This window comes from Chrysochloris asiatica, unplaced genomic scaffold (genome assembly GCF_000296735.1).
Source record: "Chrysochloris asiatica unplaced genomic scaffold, ChrAsi1.0 scaffold00070, whole genome shotgun sequence".
NCBI classification, from domain to species: Eukaryota; Metazoa; Chordata; class Mammalia; order Afrosoricida; family Chrysochloridae; genus Chrysochloris; species Chrysochloris asiatica.
The window spans coordinates 11315693-11330557 of record NW_006408588.1 but is presented as its reverse complement, the minus strand read 5'-3'; the positions used below and the strand labels follow the sequence as shown (position 1 = coordinate 11330557).

The 14865-nt window shown below is 38.9% G+C and overlaps 1 protein-coding gene across 4 annotated transcripts in view; it reads left to right on the top strand.

The window, feature by feature from the left end:
- The window catches only part of NRXN3 (neurexin 3), a 1807186-nt gene that overhangs the window by 1207138 nt on the left and 585183 nt on the right, over positions 1-14865 (top strand). For all 4 annotated transcript variants that reach the window (XM_006864755.1, XM_006864756.1, XM_006864758.1 and 1 more), the window contains one exon: positions 9490-9671. In XM_006864755.1, the coding sequence (XP_006864817.1) occupies positions 9490-9671 (182 nt within the window). The remainder of the gene's footprint in view (positions 1-9489; positions 9672-14865) is intronic.

Sequence of the window (14865 nt, the reverse complement as noted above, 5' to 3'; positions counted from 1 at the left end):
AGCAAATGCCACCCTGACAGCTTTAGACTCTTACATCACAACTTCATCATTACAAGAGACTAAGTTAGTTTCTCTCTGGTTTGGGGTTAAAAAAACAAAACAAAACAAAACAAAAACTCAGTGAAGTGCTTGGGTTAATCTTCCAGATTTCGTTTACCAAGTGTATATCAAGAGCAAAGTCTAGTAAGGACTATACAACTGGGTTTCAAATCTTATCATTGGAATGTGATCGTTTTTTCTGTATAAAATAATAATGTTGATGTTCTTCAGTGCCATTGAGTCATACTGTCTTACAGTGGTCCTGTGTAGCATTTCTGAGGAGCAGCTTGTGAGTTTGAACTACAGACCTTGAGGTTTAGACTGAACTTCTGATCCGGTGCTTATCCTATCGTGCCACCCTAGGTCTTTAAAATAATAATGAGAAGGGGCATGTTGCTTTAAGGTAGAAATGGAAGATGTGCTGGGAAGATAGAATAATGAATGACTCATACAGGTATAAAACTGGAAACTCCCTTCTGTGTGAGGTGTCATCACAAAATAGCAATTCCAACCTATTTCTGTTGTTGTTAAGTGCAACTGAGTCCATTCTGATTTAAAAGCAACCATGTATAGGGTTTCTGAGATGCAACTGGTGGGTTTGAACTATCGACCTTGTGGTTAGCATTCCAGCACTTATCTTTCAGCACCATACTTGGACTCCTATGATGCTATTGTTGTTAAGCGTCATCAGGTACGGTTCTGACTCATAATGAACCTGTATAGAGTTTCCGAGGAGTGGCTGGTAGGGTTGAACCACTGCCTTTGTGCTTAGCAGTCCAGTGCATATCCTACAGTGCCACACCAGAACTCTAAACTATTTCCGAGGTCTCCATAATGTATATCTATTTTGATCTTTAGTATACCTCTAAGAATAAGTAAATCATGGGGAAAGGAATCCTGGTGACAGAACATTTAAGTATTTGATGGTTAACCAAAAGGTTAGTGGTTCTAACCCACCAGCAAGTCTATAGAAGTAAAGAGCTAGCAACCGACTGCCCTAAAGATGACAGGCTAGGCTATCTTAGCTGTCCTAGTGTCATAGAGGCTTGCTATCAGTCAGAATCAACTAGATGACACACAGTAAATACAATCATGGGAACACAGAGGACCGGTGAAGAGAATGGACTGTAATAGCATAAGTTTCTTTTTCTTGCCTAACTCTGTCATGAATTCTATGATTAATAGATACATGTCTCATAGAATCAAGAGTAACTGCTCTTTAAAAATATTAGCTGAACTTTCCAGGAAAATCTTATTCTATTAGAGTCACAAGTACTCTGGTGTCATCTGTTTATAGCCCCTGATTCTTTGACAGTGTGAAGTCCATATAAATCAGGTGTTTAAATCAAACCACTAGGAATAAGCAACTACACTTCCTTTGCATTGCTTTTCCAGAGAAGAGTCAGTACTTAGAAAATCCTTGATTGCTCTTACTAGAGAAGGTATTTCAGAGCTCTGGAATAATAGGGGAAAATAGAGTCAGATGAATGAGATTTGAATTTGCCTTTTCTTCTAACTGTGTCTCATGAGATGCCTTCAGAAAAAGAATGTATTTAAGGGGGAAAAACACTGCTGAGCAGTTGTAAAATTATCTTTCTTACTTTCCTGCTGTTTATTTTTTCTTTTGCCTATAGACAAATATGTGTATGATCTTTACACTCAGTTGATGGTCTGTAATAATCACGTTTCCTCTTAGGTTCAATGTGAGATATTAATTTATACTTAGTGGCTTTAAATAGTCCATGGAAAAATGGAATTTTCCCATGTACTTCTTTTACTAAAAGACGCTTCTCATCATGATTTAGGCACTAAGGGGAAACAGAACAATTAAGACAAACATTGGACTTGATGTTCTAATCTAAACATGCCACCAGTTTGCCAGGAAATCATTCAGATGTCATGGTGGTTGGGTTTCTTTTATAGATTGGAAGTTGTGTTTTCCTATTACAGATGTTGTGACTCCTAATTGACAAAAGTAGTTATAAATAAAAAAAAATTGTCACACTGAGATGAAATATCAAAGGCTGAGTGGATTAAAGGACAACGTTGTGGCTTCTCATTCCTTTTTCCCGTTTCATTCACTGTCTGAATGACAGTGGGGATGGAAGTCTCGGTAAACCAAGTTTCATTGATAAATTCAACAGCGTTTGTCTCCTGAGCCTTTCTGGTGTTGACAAGTGAGATAAAGGAAACCATCCCTGCGCTCCAGGAGCTCAACAGGACACTGGCTTCTGGATTTTCAAATTTGTTTGATATTAAAACTTAATATCTATTATTTGTTTAAGCCTGCATACTGTGCAATTTCCTAGGACTCATTGTATTTTGCTATATAAGAAACTGGTTTCTGTAATAAAGTTAAACTAAGTAGACTGTGGGGTAATCTTCAAAATAAACTTCATTTTAGAGCCCACCCTTCAGAATTTCCTTCTGTCTGACCTTGCTTTATATGCCTTCCAAGGGCAAACCTTGTATTTAACCACTGTTATTTAAATAAGGTAATGTGGACACCTCTTATTATTGTTTTTTCTATTGTGAGAGAATTGGGTTTTCATCTGGTCTGCTGCTTTAAATATGGGCTCTGCCAGAAAGCTATTTTTCTCTTCTTTCCATCATCATTCCTTATCCCCACACCCCAGATACACAGATCAAATCCATCACAAGTGAAGGTAAAAGCCTCAGGAGTGCAATTTGGTGTCATGAGAAGAATGTGGATTGTGAAGGCAAATTTGAATTAAATTCCTGGTTCCACCAACTATTAAAACTTAATATAGATCTGTTTTGGAAGCAGTGCAGCCAGAGTGCTCCTTTGAGGCCAAGATGGCTAAACTTTGTCTCTCATACTTTGGACATATTGTTAGAGGGACCAGTCTCTGGAGAAGGATATCATGCTTGATAAGATAGAGGGTCAGAGAAAAAGAGGAAGATCCCTAACGAGATGGATTGGCCAGTTGGCAGCATTGATGGACTCAAGTGTGGTAGCGATAGTGAGGTTGGCCCAGGATCAGACACGATTTCGTTCTGCTGTGCATGGGGTCGCTATGAGTAGGTTCCGACTCGATGGCACCTGACAACAACAACAAACCAACTATTAGGTACAGGATCTTGGACATGTTGTGCACTTCATTTTATAGGTCTTATCATTTTTAAAACTGAGATAAAATACTCTTTGACATAAAACATATTTACAAAAATTTGAAACACTCTACTGCATACTATATGTTGAATGATTCTTACATAAAAGCTAGATTAAGTATTAATATTCATATTAGAATTTGCATTGCTACTCAATGTCAAAGAACTTATAATGTAAAAGAGAAGTGTCCCAAAGGATAACCAAGCTTATTATAAATTCTTTTAAGCACGAAGGAGTTTGAGTGTGGGCTTGAAAGCTTTGTTTTTAGATACATTTCAATATGTCAGGCCTTATTAATTGTTGTTAGGTGCAGTGAGTTCATTCCAACTCAGTCACTCTGTGCACAACAGAACGAAATACTGCCTGGTTCTACGGCATCCTCACAGTTTTTTTTATCCCGTTATTGTTGCCTCTATGTCAATTCATCTCATTGGTGGTCTTCCTTTTCTCCCCCTTACCCTCCACTTTGCCAAACATGATACCCTTTTTAGGAGCTGGTCCTTCCTGACAAACTTGTATACACTACTAATCTTTATTTTGAGGTGGGGGGAATGAAAGATGTATGTGTGATGTAAGTTATCACAACAGTAAGGCATTTTGATAGTTGGTATTAGATTTGAAAACAGCACAATTATTTGGTTTCTATTCAGACTCCTTGGAAAATCCAAGATCATATTATTTTTCTCTCCAAAATCCAACCAACTATATTTTTAAGAACTGAATTTGTACATAACTTGCTATATCTTTGACGAATAGTTACCAAACTTTTCTTCAAAGATATTTATTGTCATCATTAAATGAATGACAAACACAGTTTTTATTCATGGGGAAAAAATGAATTAATAGATAGAGTTTTATTTTGCGTTTTTGTTCTTTATTCTCTTTGAGAATTTGTACATCGTTCACTCAATCAGTTTATTGTGCAATTACATTAAACTGTGCCACATTGGAGCTTGTTCTGCCCCTTTCTCGTGCCAAATTACCTCCATACACAAGCAGTGAACACATGCCAAATCATACTTGGACACATGGCCATCCCTGTCAGTAACGTCATCAGCACCTTTACAGCTTCTGTTTGTTGTTAAATGCTGTTGAGTTGGTTCCAACCCATAACGACCTTGTATAGGGTTTCTGAGGAGTAGCTGGTGAGCTTGAACCACCAACCTTGGAGTTGAAACTGACCTTGCAGTCCTGTGCATTAACCCATAGAGCCACACCAGGTCTCCTTTACAATAAATGTTGTTGTCATTAAGTGCTGCTGAGTCGGTTTCAACTCACAGTGACCCTGTGTAGGGTTTCCGAGGAGTGGCTAGTGGGTTTGAACCACCTACCTTGCAGTCCAGTGCATTAACCCATGGCTCCACACCAGGATTCCTTACAGTAAATAGACAGTCATTAAAACAAGCCAAACTGCCATTTGGTGTTTTTGAGACCAAAGAAGTTTTGGCTTAAATAGCCTCTCTTGCTGACTATTTGAAGATGGTATGGATCCACTTTATGTAATTAATGATGACAGTGTAGAGATTGTATTCCTGAAATACAGTGTTAGTTGGAAGTTAGCAAATCAGCCTTAGCTTGTTGCATGCTTTCAAATCCTGTTGTGTTAAATGGCCAAAATGCCACCATCGCAATTTCATTCAAGTTGAAGGGATAGCTTTTGGTTAGTAACCCAAAAATTTACATGGTTCCAGTTATTAATAAATGTCGTATAATTGCAGTAACAGCATAGTGAGAGCAGTGGGAACCGGCAGTCACAGATACCAAACTCAGCATAGAGGCATGTGATGTGATATTGCATGGTTCTAAAATGAAAATCCTTAATGGATTAGTTCTAATCATTTTAGGGCTATTCCCAAAAGGTTAATTTACAGTTCACATTTTGAAATAACACTATTAATCTTTAAAAAAATTATACAGCAAAATAACTTCATAGCTCCCTGTGAGTTTAATAATTTTTACATTAAAGTCAAGAACAAGTATGTCCACAGAGTAGACAGGGATGGGCAACTTGGATATTGGCTACCCAAAGTCAGGGTGCTACAAAGGCAAGAAGTAACTGGCTTACAAGCTTTCAAGAGGGAACCTAGATTCAGAGGGCGTGAAGAAAGATAGAATCTCCACTGAGTAATATACAATCTGTCTATGTTGGCCTGATGAAATGAAATGTGGATGGGTCTCTCGTGATACAACAGTGAATAATTGTTATCAGGACTGTTTGTGAGGGTTGGAAATGTAAAGGTAGACATTTTGTAGCAAGGAGGGGAGTGATTAACTTCTCAGCCTAGGAGTGGAGGTCCCTGGGACCATCAAGGGAGAAAAGCAGAAAGCAGGACCCTACCCAGAGAAGCAGTGATGCCTGAGATGGAGGCAGAGATGATGATGTGGAGATATGGAGTAGTTGGGGACTTTAGACCCAGAGAGGAAGAGGGGCTGTGTGCTGATGACCGGGGGGCAGGATTGTAGTGTATACCCTTTGGTTGGTTGATGATGCATGGAGGGGATTGTAACCATGGCAATAAAACGATATACGATAGGATGAATGTAAAACTAATGTTCTCCCATGTAAACTATCACATAATTTACAAAAAAAAAAAAAAAAAAAAAAGAACAAGTATGTCATTACCTTTAAAAACCAAGGAAGATAGCAAAATAAACACCAAAGAGAAAAAAAACAACAACCAAAGACCAGGTTATTGCCAAAGAAAGTTATGTGTGTACACTTCAGCAGGGATGGGGAACCTTTTTTATGCCAAAATTTATAGCATCGTTTTCAGGCCATATGAAATTATCAAATTAAAACTTAGCCTGTTATACTTGGTCAAACATTTAAATAACTCACTCCTGATGTGATGGCTGGAGTCCTGGTGTGGCTATGCAGGATAATGTACTAGGCCGCAAGCTCAGTTTGAACCACAAGGTCGGCAGTTCAAACTCACCAGCCGCTCCTCAGAAACCCTATGCAGGGTCTCTATGAGACAGAATCAACTTGAAGGCACTTACCTACAACAACAATGTGATGACTGGACCTGTGGTTGCCTTGGCAAGGCCAGAACAAATGATTCTGTGGGTCTGATACGGCCCTCAGCCAGACCTTCCCCACCCCTGTTCTAAAGCCAGCATTGCATTATAGACATATTGGATATTTGGAGTATCTTTATTTATCATTACTAGAACAGGTATGTTAATGTTTATTTTTACATAGCAGAATAAGCCACATGCTAAGTATTTTATATCTTAAATGCTTTGATCACTTACAAATTTACAATCAAGTAATATAGTGGCATGTTGAATTCAGAACAACTAAAGCAATAAACGTAAATTTAAATCAGATTTACATCCTTTTTAGCTTACCAACTTTGTCACAGTGAGTTGTTTGGGGGTTTTTTATTTAGAAAAGGGAAGTCACAATGACTTCCTTATTAGTACTTGTTATCTCTATATTTTACATTTTCCTCACTTTAATATTGGAGTTCTGAGAATCAGTAAACACTGAGAAATGCTGGCAGAGCAGGTATGTGAAGTAATTTCTATGGTAAGAAGGCCAGACTAGCTTTTGAAAACCATAGCCAGATTTTCAGGCTATGAATTGGTCTTCTAAGAAAATTCTAAAAGATTTAAGTATCGTTGTCATTGTATGATTCAGTATTGTTGATGTAATTTATTGAGTAGTTGTAATTTTTTTAAATTTTATATAATGAAATAGGCTTTTATAGACTTGAGAGTCAGGCTGAAACTCTTACTTCAGTCAGCTATTTGAATCTGTCGACCAATATATAAAGTGGTGTCAACAAATAAAATATCTATTAGAAGTGCTGTGGAGCTGAGCTAATGAGTTTGAAAAAGCTTTGCTAGATGTAAAATTCGATCTAGAAGTTTCTGGTCTTAACAATTCTTCATTCGTTCTTTTTGCACTGACAAAATTATTTTCTGATACAGTCTGAATTGATCTTTGTAGAAGAATGGACTATTTATTTAGGATAGAATAAGATAATATTTTATAAATTACCACAAAATGTTACAGAATGATTTTCAGTTTTCACAATCCTATGGAACCCTGGTAGTGTAGCGGATTATGAGCTACATTCCTAACTGCAAGGTCAATAGTTCAAATCTACCAGTCACTGCAAGGGAGAGATATAAGACTTGTCTGCTCCCATGAAGATTCACAGCCTCGGAAACCCTCTGCAGAGCCGCTATGAGTTGGAACCAACTCCATGGCACACGACCACCACCACCGCCACCATGTATTAATGGCCGGATAGCCTTCAGTATTCCAAATAAAGAATAAAGGAGTAGTGATAACTTTTGTAATCCCAAAGAAAATGGATTATTTAAATTCATCACAGATGGAGAGATGTCAAAGATAAATCATTATATCTACATTTCTCATTGTAGAAAGCTCTGAGGGTGTTTGTTGTATGGTAAGAAACAAGCATTGCTTTGTGACAGAATTAATCATAAACTTCCCATAGCCTCATCTTAGCTTCTACAGATGAGTGTGCATGAGGACATTGGCGTTCCAGGAACCATCCCTAAGATTAAGACATTCATAAAGAGAAAATGATGTTAGGATGCATGCAATACACAAACCGCATATACTGGAGTAAGTAGGATAGTGACCTTTCAAAGAGGACATACTAGATTCTATATGTCTCAGAATTTAATGTGGCTTAGTGCTTTAAAAGAGATGACATATGACATATATAACTAGTTCTAGCTTCACTGAAGTCTATTATTTCTAAATATGTTGCATAAATCACTTCTTCAGTCAACATAATTCTGTACAATAAATTCTCTGTAAACTAGTTCTGAGAATAAATGAGGACCAACGTCTGAGATTTTTGGTAGATGCTAACGATATGTGAATGCTTGCTACAATCATTTTCAAATATTGCTTTAAAATAATTCCAAGAATTAGAACATATCCAATGGAAAACAGAGAAGCAAAGCTGGTCCCAAATGATTTTTGAACTTTGAAATAAACAACCTGTGGAAGCCCTCACCATAGATAACATTCTCCAAACTATAGAGGCAACTGTGCTTCACAAACCGAAATTCTGACTTTAGAAAAAGAGCTTCCTTAAAATACACTTTTTAAATTTAGGATATGCAAATATTGTCTTTAATTCTCATTCCACATGTTTTGTATTTTTAAATTAATACATTCATTCTTAACCCCTGGGTTTGTACTCATAATTTGAAAAACACAAGTGACAAACTCACTAGTCATAATTGAAAATAGCCTTTCATATTCAACATTGATTATAGTAGCACTGTTGTTCTATTCTTCATATTTACCTTTCTTTATTTTAATTTTGTTTGGAAAAGCAGATGGAAATTGTTATTTACCGCTGTATAAACACTACCACTAGTGGGGGAAAAAAAAAAAATCAACTTTGTTTTCAAAAGACTCACTGTTAAAAGTGATCAGTATACTAGCCTGTTAAACCATACATTGGAGGTTGAAGTCCACCCAGAAATACCTCAGAAGAAAGGCCTGGGGATCTGCTGAAGAAAATAAACCATTACAAATTCTGTGGAGTACATTCTACTCTGACTCCTGGTATCCTCATAAGTCAAAATATCTCTGTCTCAACTTTTTTTTTTTTTTTTGGAGAGGGGACGTTCATTTTTGTGCATTTGTTAGGACTGTAAAAGTGGACATATAACTTGATTTTAAAACATGTAACTTGATTGGTGCTGTAATACAAGCATACTGACCTCAAGGTCAGTAGTTCAAACCCACCAGCTGCTCTGCAGAAACCCCATGTAGGGTCGCTAGGAGTCCAACCTACTTGATGCCACTAAAGAACAACAACAATGACAACTTAATTTTCCTCTGTAGGGGTTGGCAGACAGCATGGCAGAAAATGTGTGATGTCTGTGCATTTTCACAGTTATGGGAACATCCCTGGAAGAGCTTCCCATTCTACTGAGCAGAATATTGTTTTTAATCTTGTGCTTGTTCTAGGGGAGATAGAAAAATGAACCTACTTTTGAGGAATTCTGAAAAGTCGTCTGTCACAGTGTATAAAGGCTCACAGATACAGCAATGTTCTTTGCCCTTACCTTTATGCAGCAGGAACTGAAGATGTTAAGAAAGTCATTCTGTGTCACTGATGCATTTTGCTTGCATCTTTAGTTTAGGGAGACAGACACCTTCCCAGACTTTGGATGCCATTGCTCTCAGTAACTCATCTTTGTCACTTGGGGGACATTTTTTCTGTTCAGCAGTTCTGTTTTGTGCCTATATAGCTGACATTCCTCAAAACAGGGCCCTGATGCTCCTCTCTCTTCCCTTTGTTTTTTTTTTGCAGCTGGCGCTACGTACATCTTTGGGAAAAGCGGAGGCCTCATCCTCTACACCTGGCCAGCCAATGACCGGCCCAGCACACGTTCAGATCGTCTCGCCGTGGGCTTCAGCACAACCGTGAAGGATGGCATCTTGGTGCGCATCGACAGTGCCCCAGGCCTCGGTGATTTTCTCCAGCTTCACATAGTGAGTACCAGGCCTGGGCCTGTGTTCTCTTTTCTTCTTGGTGGCCTGAATTGGTGAGCCAGAACATTCTAGATAGACACAACAAAGGGGCCTGCTAATAAATACCATCTAAGTGGGCTGGAGCCTTCTGTAAAGGTTGTCTGTGTGTTAATTCTGACTCTCCCCTTCAGATGCAAACCCCACAGCCCAAAGAATGTCTCATGAAGAAAAAATAAAAATTATTTTTGTCCCTTGTATATAAAGAAACAGGAATGCTTTCTTTCTATACTCCCTTCTACCTGTGTAATTTGGCTTCTGGCAAAACATTTAACTGATGGTTTAGTGGTAAATAAGAGATTTACCTGCTCAGGCAGCAAAACCAACTTGAAAGTTAATGAATTCCTAGGCTGGGGTTCTGCAAACATTTTTTCAAAAGGGTCAGATAGCAACTATTTCTGACTTTGTGGGCCTTAGGGTCTTTGTTGCAACTATTCAAGTCTGCCCTGGTACTATGAAATCTGTTATAAAAAACACGTTTTTTAAGAAGGTGTGATTGTAGGTGAATACAATTTTATTTATGAAAACAGGCTATCTAGACTGTGATTTGCCAATCCTTGTCAAATGTTAAAACTTGATTGTAGAGATGTAAAGATCATTCGATGAAAATTGGGATCAGAACGGCAAGGTGAGAAATTCAGAAGTAGCACAATGACCAAGAATTGTTGTAATCTTGTGTATCGTGTCTCTAATATTTTGCGTTAGGTATTGTACATAGAAGCCCAATAGGACTTTACCCTCATTCACTATAGATCATAGGAATACAGTGCAGTTCTAGGAAATTAAAATGATTTGGAGGAAGAAATTACTTCGTTATGAGGATAGAAAATATTTTTATAGCAACAATTAACCCATTTTATCACCTGTGCAGTCTGCAGGAAAGAAAGTCGGCTAAAGAAGGGAATGATTCTCATCCATAAGTACCCAAAGTGCGGCCACCAAGAGCACAGAGAGAAATGATTCTCATTAGTTAGCAATGACAAGGCTAGAAAGAATGGATTTAATTTGAAGCAATAAGAATTCAGTTTAAATAGCAGGGGGGAGGGGGGAAATAAAAGCAGTTAAGGAAAAAGATCAACTGGGGATTACCACCAACCTCCAAAAAGAAAAAAAAAAAAAGAACATTTAGAGGGAATCTTTGAATCAGACTGTGCTAATGTACATGCAGGTTTACCAAAGGAAGTGGAGGATAAGATTGCATTTCTGGCCTCCAGAGTTGGCGGAGGCTGGCTGGAACCACAAGCCCCAAATTAAGAAGCCTTCACTCCCTCTCCCCAGCAGTTCCCATCTCCAGCACCTGCTCTTCCAGCATGCTTTGGAAACTGGAGCAGCTTGAAGCATGAGGCTTGACTTGGAAGCCTGTCTGACTTCAGTGTAAGCCAGAGTAGGGTAAGACTCTGCTTGGAAGGCTAGGGAAAGGTGCTTCGTAATGTGGAAGTGTGGTCCTGAATCGAATTATGAACCTTTAAGTCTTCCCAGATGCTTCAGGGAACCATATCGTACTATGCACCTTAACTTCAGCATTGTTAAATCCATGCTAAGGAGTAAAAAGAAAGGCAGCCATATTTTGTATAGTTTATTTGTATGTGGCTTCTGTGGTTGTTGTTTTTAAGTGCTGTTGAGTCGATTCCGACTCACAGTGACCCAATAGAGGATTTCCAAGGAGCAGCTGGTGGGTTTGAACTGCTGATCTTGTGGTGCAAACTGACCTTATGATCCAGTATGTACCCTACAGTGCCACATCAGGACTCCATATTTGGCCTATAGGAACCCCATGAATTACAAAACTCTCTGAGACTTACACTGGATCAGACTTAATGGCTATTTCATGATCAGCTCACCTGCATTTGCATGGTGATTTATCTTCTTTTTTGTTCAGTGTGACTTACTAAGAAAAATATGATTTGAGGCAACCCAGAGTATCCTGTTGAGTAAGATAATGTACTCCAGTTTCTCCAGTTTGTTCTTACTGGTGATTATAGAACATCTCCACTTTTAAGAGCAAAGTTACTTTATTTTCTGACAGGTTACTGAAAGTGACAGTCTTTTTGCCAAATTGATATGAAAATATGAGACAACGCCAGTGGAAACCAGTACATTCTAGTATATTATACCATTATAAAGTTCTGCCAGGTTTTGCTGTGTTTGAAAAGTTATTGAACCACAACATATGCTTTAAGTTCAAACAATATGAGGAGACTTCAAAAAGTTTGTGGATAAATAGATGTTTTCTACTATTTTTATTTTTAGCCTCCTCATATACATTTCTGGTGTGGCACTGTGGGTTAATGCACCAGACTGCAAAGCAGTTTGAACAGCAAGGCCGGCAGTTCAAGCTCACCAGTCGCTCCTTGGAAACCCAGTACATAGGTCGGATCCAACTTGATGACACTTAACAACAACAAAAACATATACATTTGATTAATTCCTTAGAGTGTATGCTGTAGATAAACACACATATTGAGATTGAACATAGTGTAATGTTGTTTTCTAAAAGTGAAATACCAAACATTTTACATCAAAATGTGCCGAGTCCCCTTGGAGTTGTTGTTAAGTGCCATCAAGTTGGTTCTGATTTATAGTAACCCCATATAGGGTTTCTGAGGAGTTACTGGTGGATTTGAACTGCTTACCTTGTGACTCACACTGACCTTGTAGTCCAATGCATTGTCATGCAGTGCCATACCAGGAGTTCTAGGTACTTATTCTAGTGATGGTTGTTGTTATTGTTGTTGTTGTTAAGTGCCGTCGAGTCGGTTCCGACCCATAGCGACCCTGTACAGGGTTTCATTGCTTAAATATTCCAGAACATCTAACTGAGTGTCCTACATACTTTGAGTTAGGTAAGAATGCTGTCTGATCCTTCTAGGGGAAAGAGAAAGAAACGTGCCGTTGTGGCATGATCCTGTCATGCCCATGACTGTGATCGTGAGAACACTTCATTATCTTAGAAATTTGAAACCATTTTTTCCCCTTCCTAATGAATCATCAAGGAATCTCAGTGGCACTGTAGGATAAGCACTGGACTGCTAATCACAACATGAGTGGTTCAAACCCACCAGTGGCTCTGTGGTAGAATGGAGATGTATGCTCCCATAAAGATTCACATCCTCAGAAGCCCTACACAGAATAGCTTTGAGCAGCTGCTAAGTCATTTCTTAGTGCATGTGGCACTTGTGGTTAATGCACTGGAATGCATGGCTGGTTTGAACCACAAGGTCAGCAGTTCAAGTTCACCAGCCACTCCTCGGAAATCCTATACCGGGTCACTATGAGTCAGAACCGACTCGATGGCATTTAACAACAGCAACAACAATACCTAAGAAGGCCGATAGACTTGGCTACAAAACCAATCTCCTTGAAAACCCTGTGTAGAGTTGGAATCAACATGGTGGCATCAGCATGGTGGCACTTAACAAAACATACTTAAGTAGATACATCAGGAAGCCAAAGCCATGACTATATGTTGTAGATACGGTGTTTTCTTTCAGGAATGAAGTTTGCTTCCTTGTGATAAAGAAAATTACTCAAAAAGAACAGAGTTTAGGGCTCATTAGTGAAAGTGGGATAATGTCATTAATGAAAGGAGTCCTGGTGTGGCGCTATGGAATAAAGCACTAGACCACTAGGTCAGTTTTAACCACCAGGTGGGTGGTTCAAGCTCACCCTTGGAAACCCTATACAAGGTCTCTATGAGTTGGAACCAACTTGACGGCACTTAAAAACAGCAACAACAATAAAAGTGGAGTCTTGGTGTGGCACTATAGCATAAGCACTGAAATGCAAACCTCAAGGTTGGAGGTTCAAACCCATCAGTTGCTCCTCAGAAACCCTACAAAGGGTCACTATGAATTGGAACCAACTCAATGACAGTTAACAACACCAACAACAATGATGAAGTGGAAAACCATGAGGGAGAGGCAAAGTATTTCATTACACTCGGAAGTTCACTGAAAAGAGCAATCCACTGGGGAAAAAAGTTAAAAAGTAGTGGCAGACACAAAGAGGCCATGAAAACAGCCTCAATCCCAGGGACCAGGGAAGACTGGAGGAGGGTGCTTTATCCACAGGTCGCATGTCTTCAAAGCTTTATTCTTTTGGACACAACAAAAAATACATTGGTATTCATTCTGATTCGTGGTCAAACAAGTGAAGTTGGTCAGAAACAAAATCAGATCTCTAAAATTAGTCTCTGTGCTGTATATGTGAGAGGGGGAGAGAAGGAATACAAAGTTTTGTTTTTGTTTTGTTTTGTTTTTTTATAAACTGGTGCTGAAAGCAATTTTTAGAAATTCCTGAAGTGTTTAGGGCTGCTTTGTTTGCCTCCAAGACTAGGCGTCTAAAAGAAGCGAAGGTGCTCTTTTGAGAACAATGGAAGCCTGAAATCAAGGTGAGAACGTGGGACCTCTAGAAGAGACTTGCTGTCTCAGAGCTCCCGGAGCAGGAGTAGCTGAGCAGGCAGGCCTGTTCTCACTGCCTGGTAGTATCTGCTTCCGTTTTCATTGGGAATGTTGCATGAGGAACATTCCACTAGTCTGTGCAGAAGTGGACTTAGTGGGTACATGCCACTTCTTCTCTAGCCTATATATACTCTGTCCTCCGTTAGGTGACTCAGCTTTCCTATCTCTCTGTGTCTGTCACCTGTAAATGGCTACACCAAAAATAAATAAATAAATAAATACTCTTTAGGAAAATAGCTAGCTTTTGAAATTTGTGTTCTACTTTGAGGCCTTGAGATCATGTACAAGTTTTTTTTAAAGAGTTAGTCACTTTGTGTTTCTTCCCACATCAGGTTGCTCTGATAGAATTTGACTCTTGTTTGGAGGTTTGGGGAGAATGGCGAAGAAATGGGCAAGACTAATTTGGAAGCTGGCAGGTGTGGGTGGAATAGGCTTTGTGGCCTAGGATGAAGGCATTGTGGCCTAGGGTGAAAAATTAGCACACAGAAAGAGGTACCCAAAGAGCTGTGTACATACCATAGGCCTGGCTTTTCCTATTCTATAGTTGACTCACATTAGTCCTTCTTCTGACCTAGAGAGTGGAAGCTCTTCTTTCCATGGCTGCCAACTTCTAAATTTATAGCTTTTACACAAACTATGGGCTGGAATCGACTTGACGGCCCTTAACAACAACAAACACCCATCTTGGACCTCTTCAA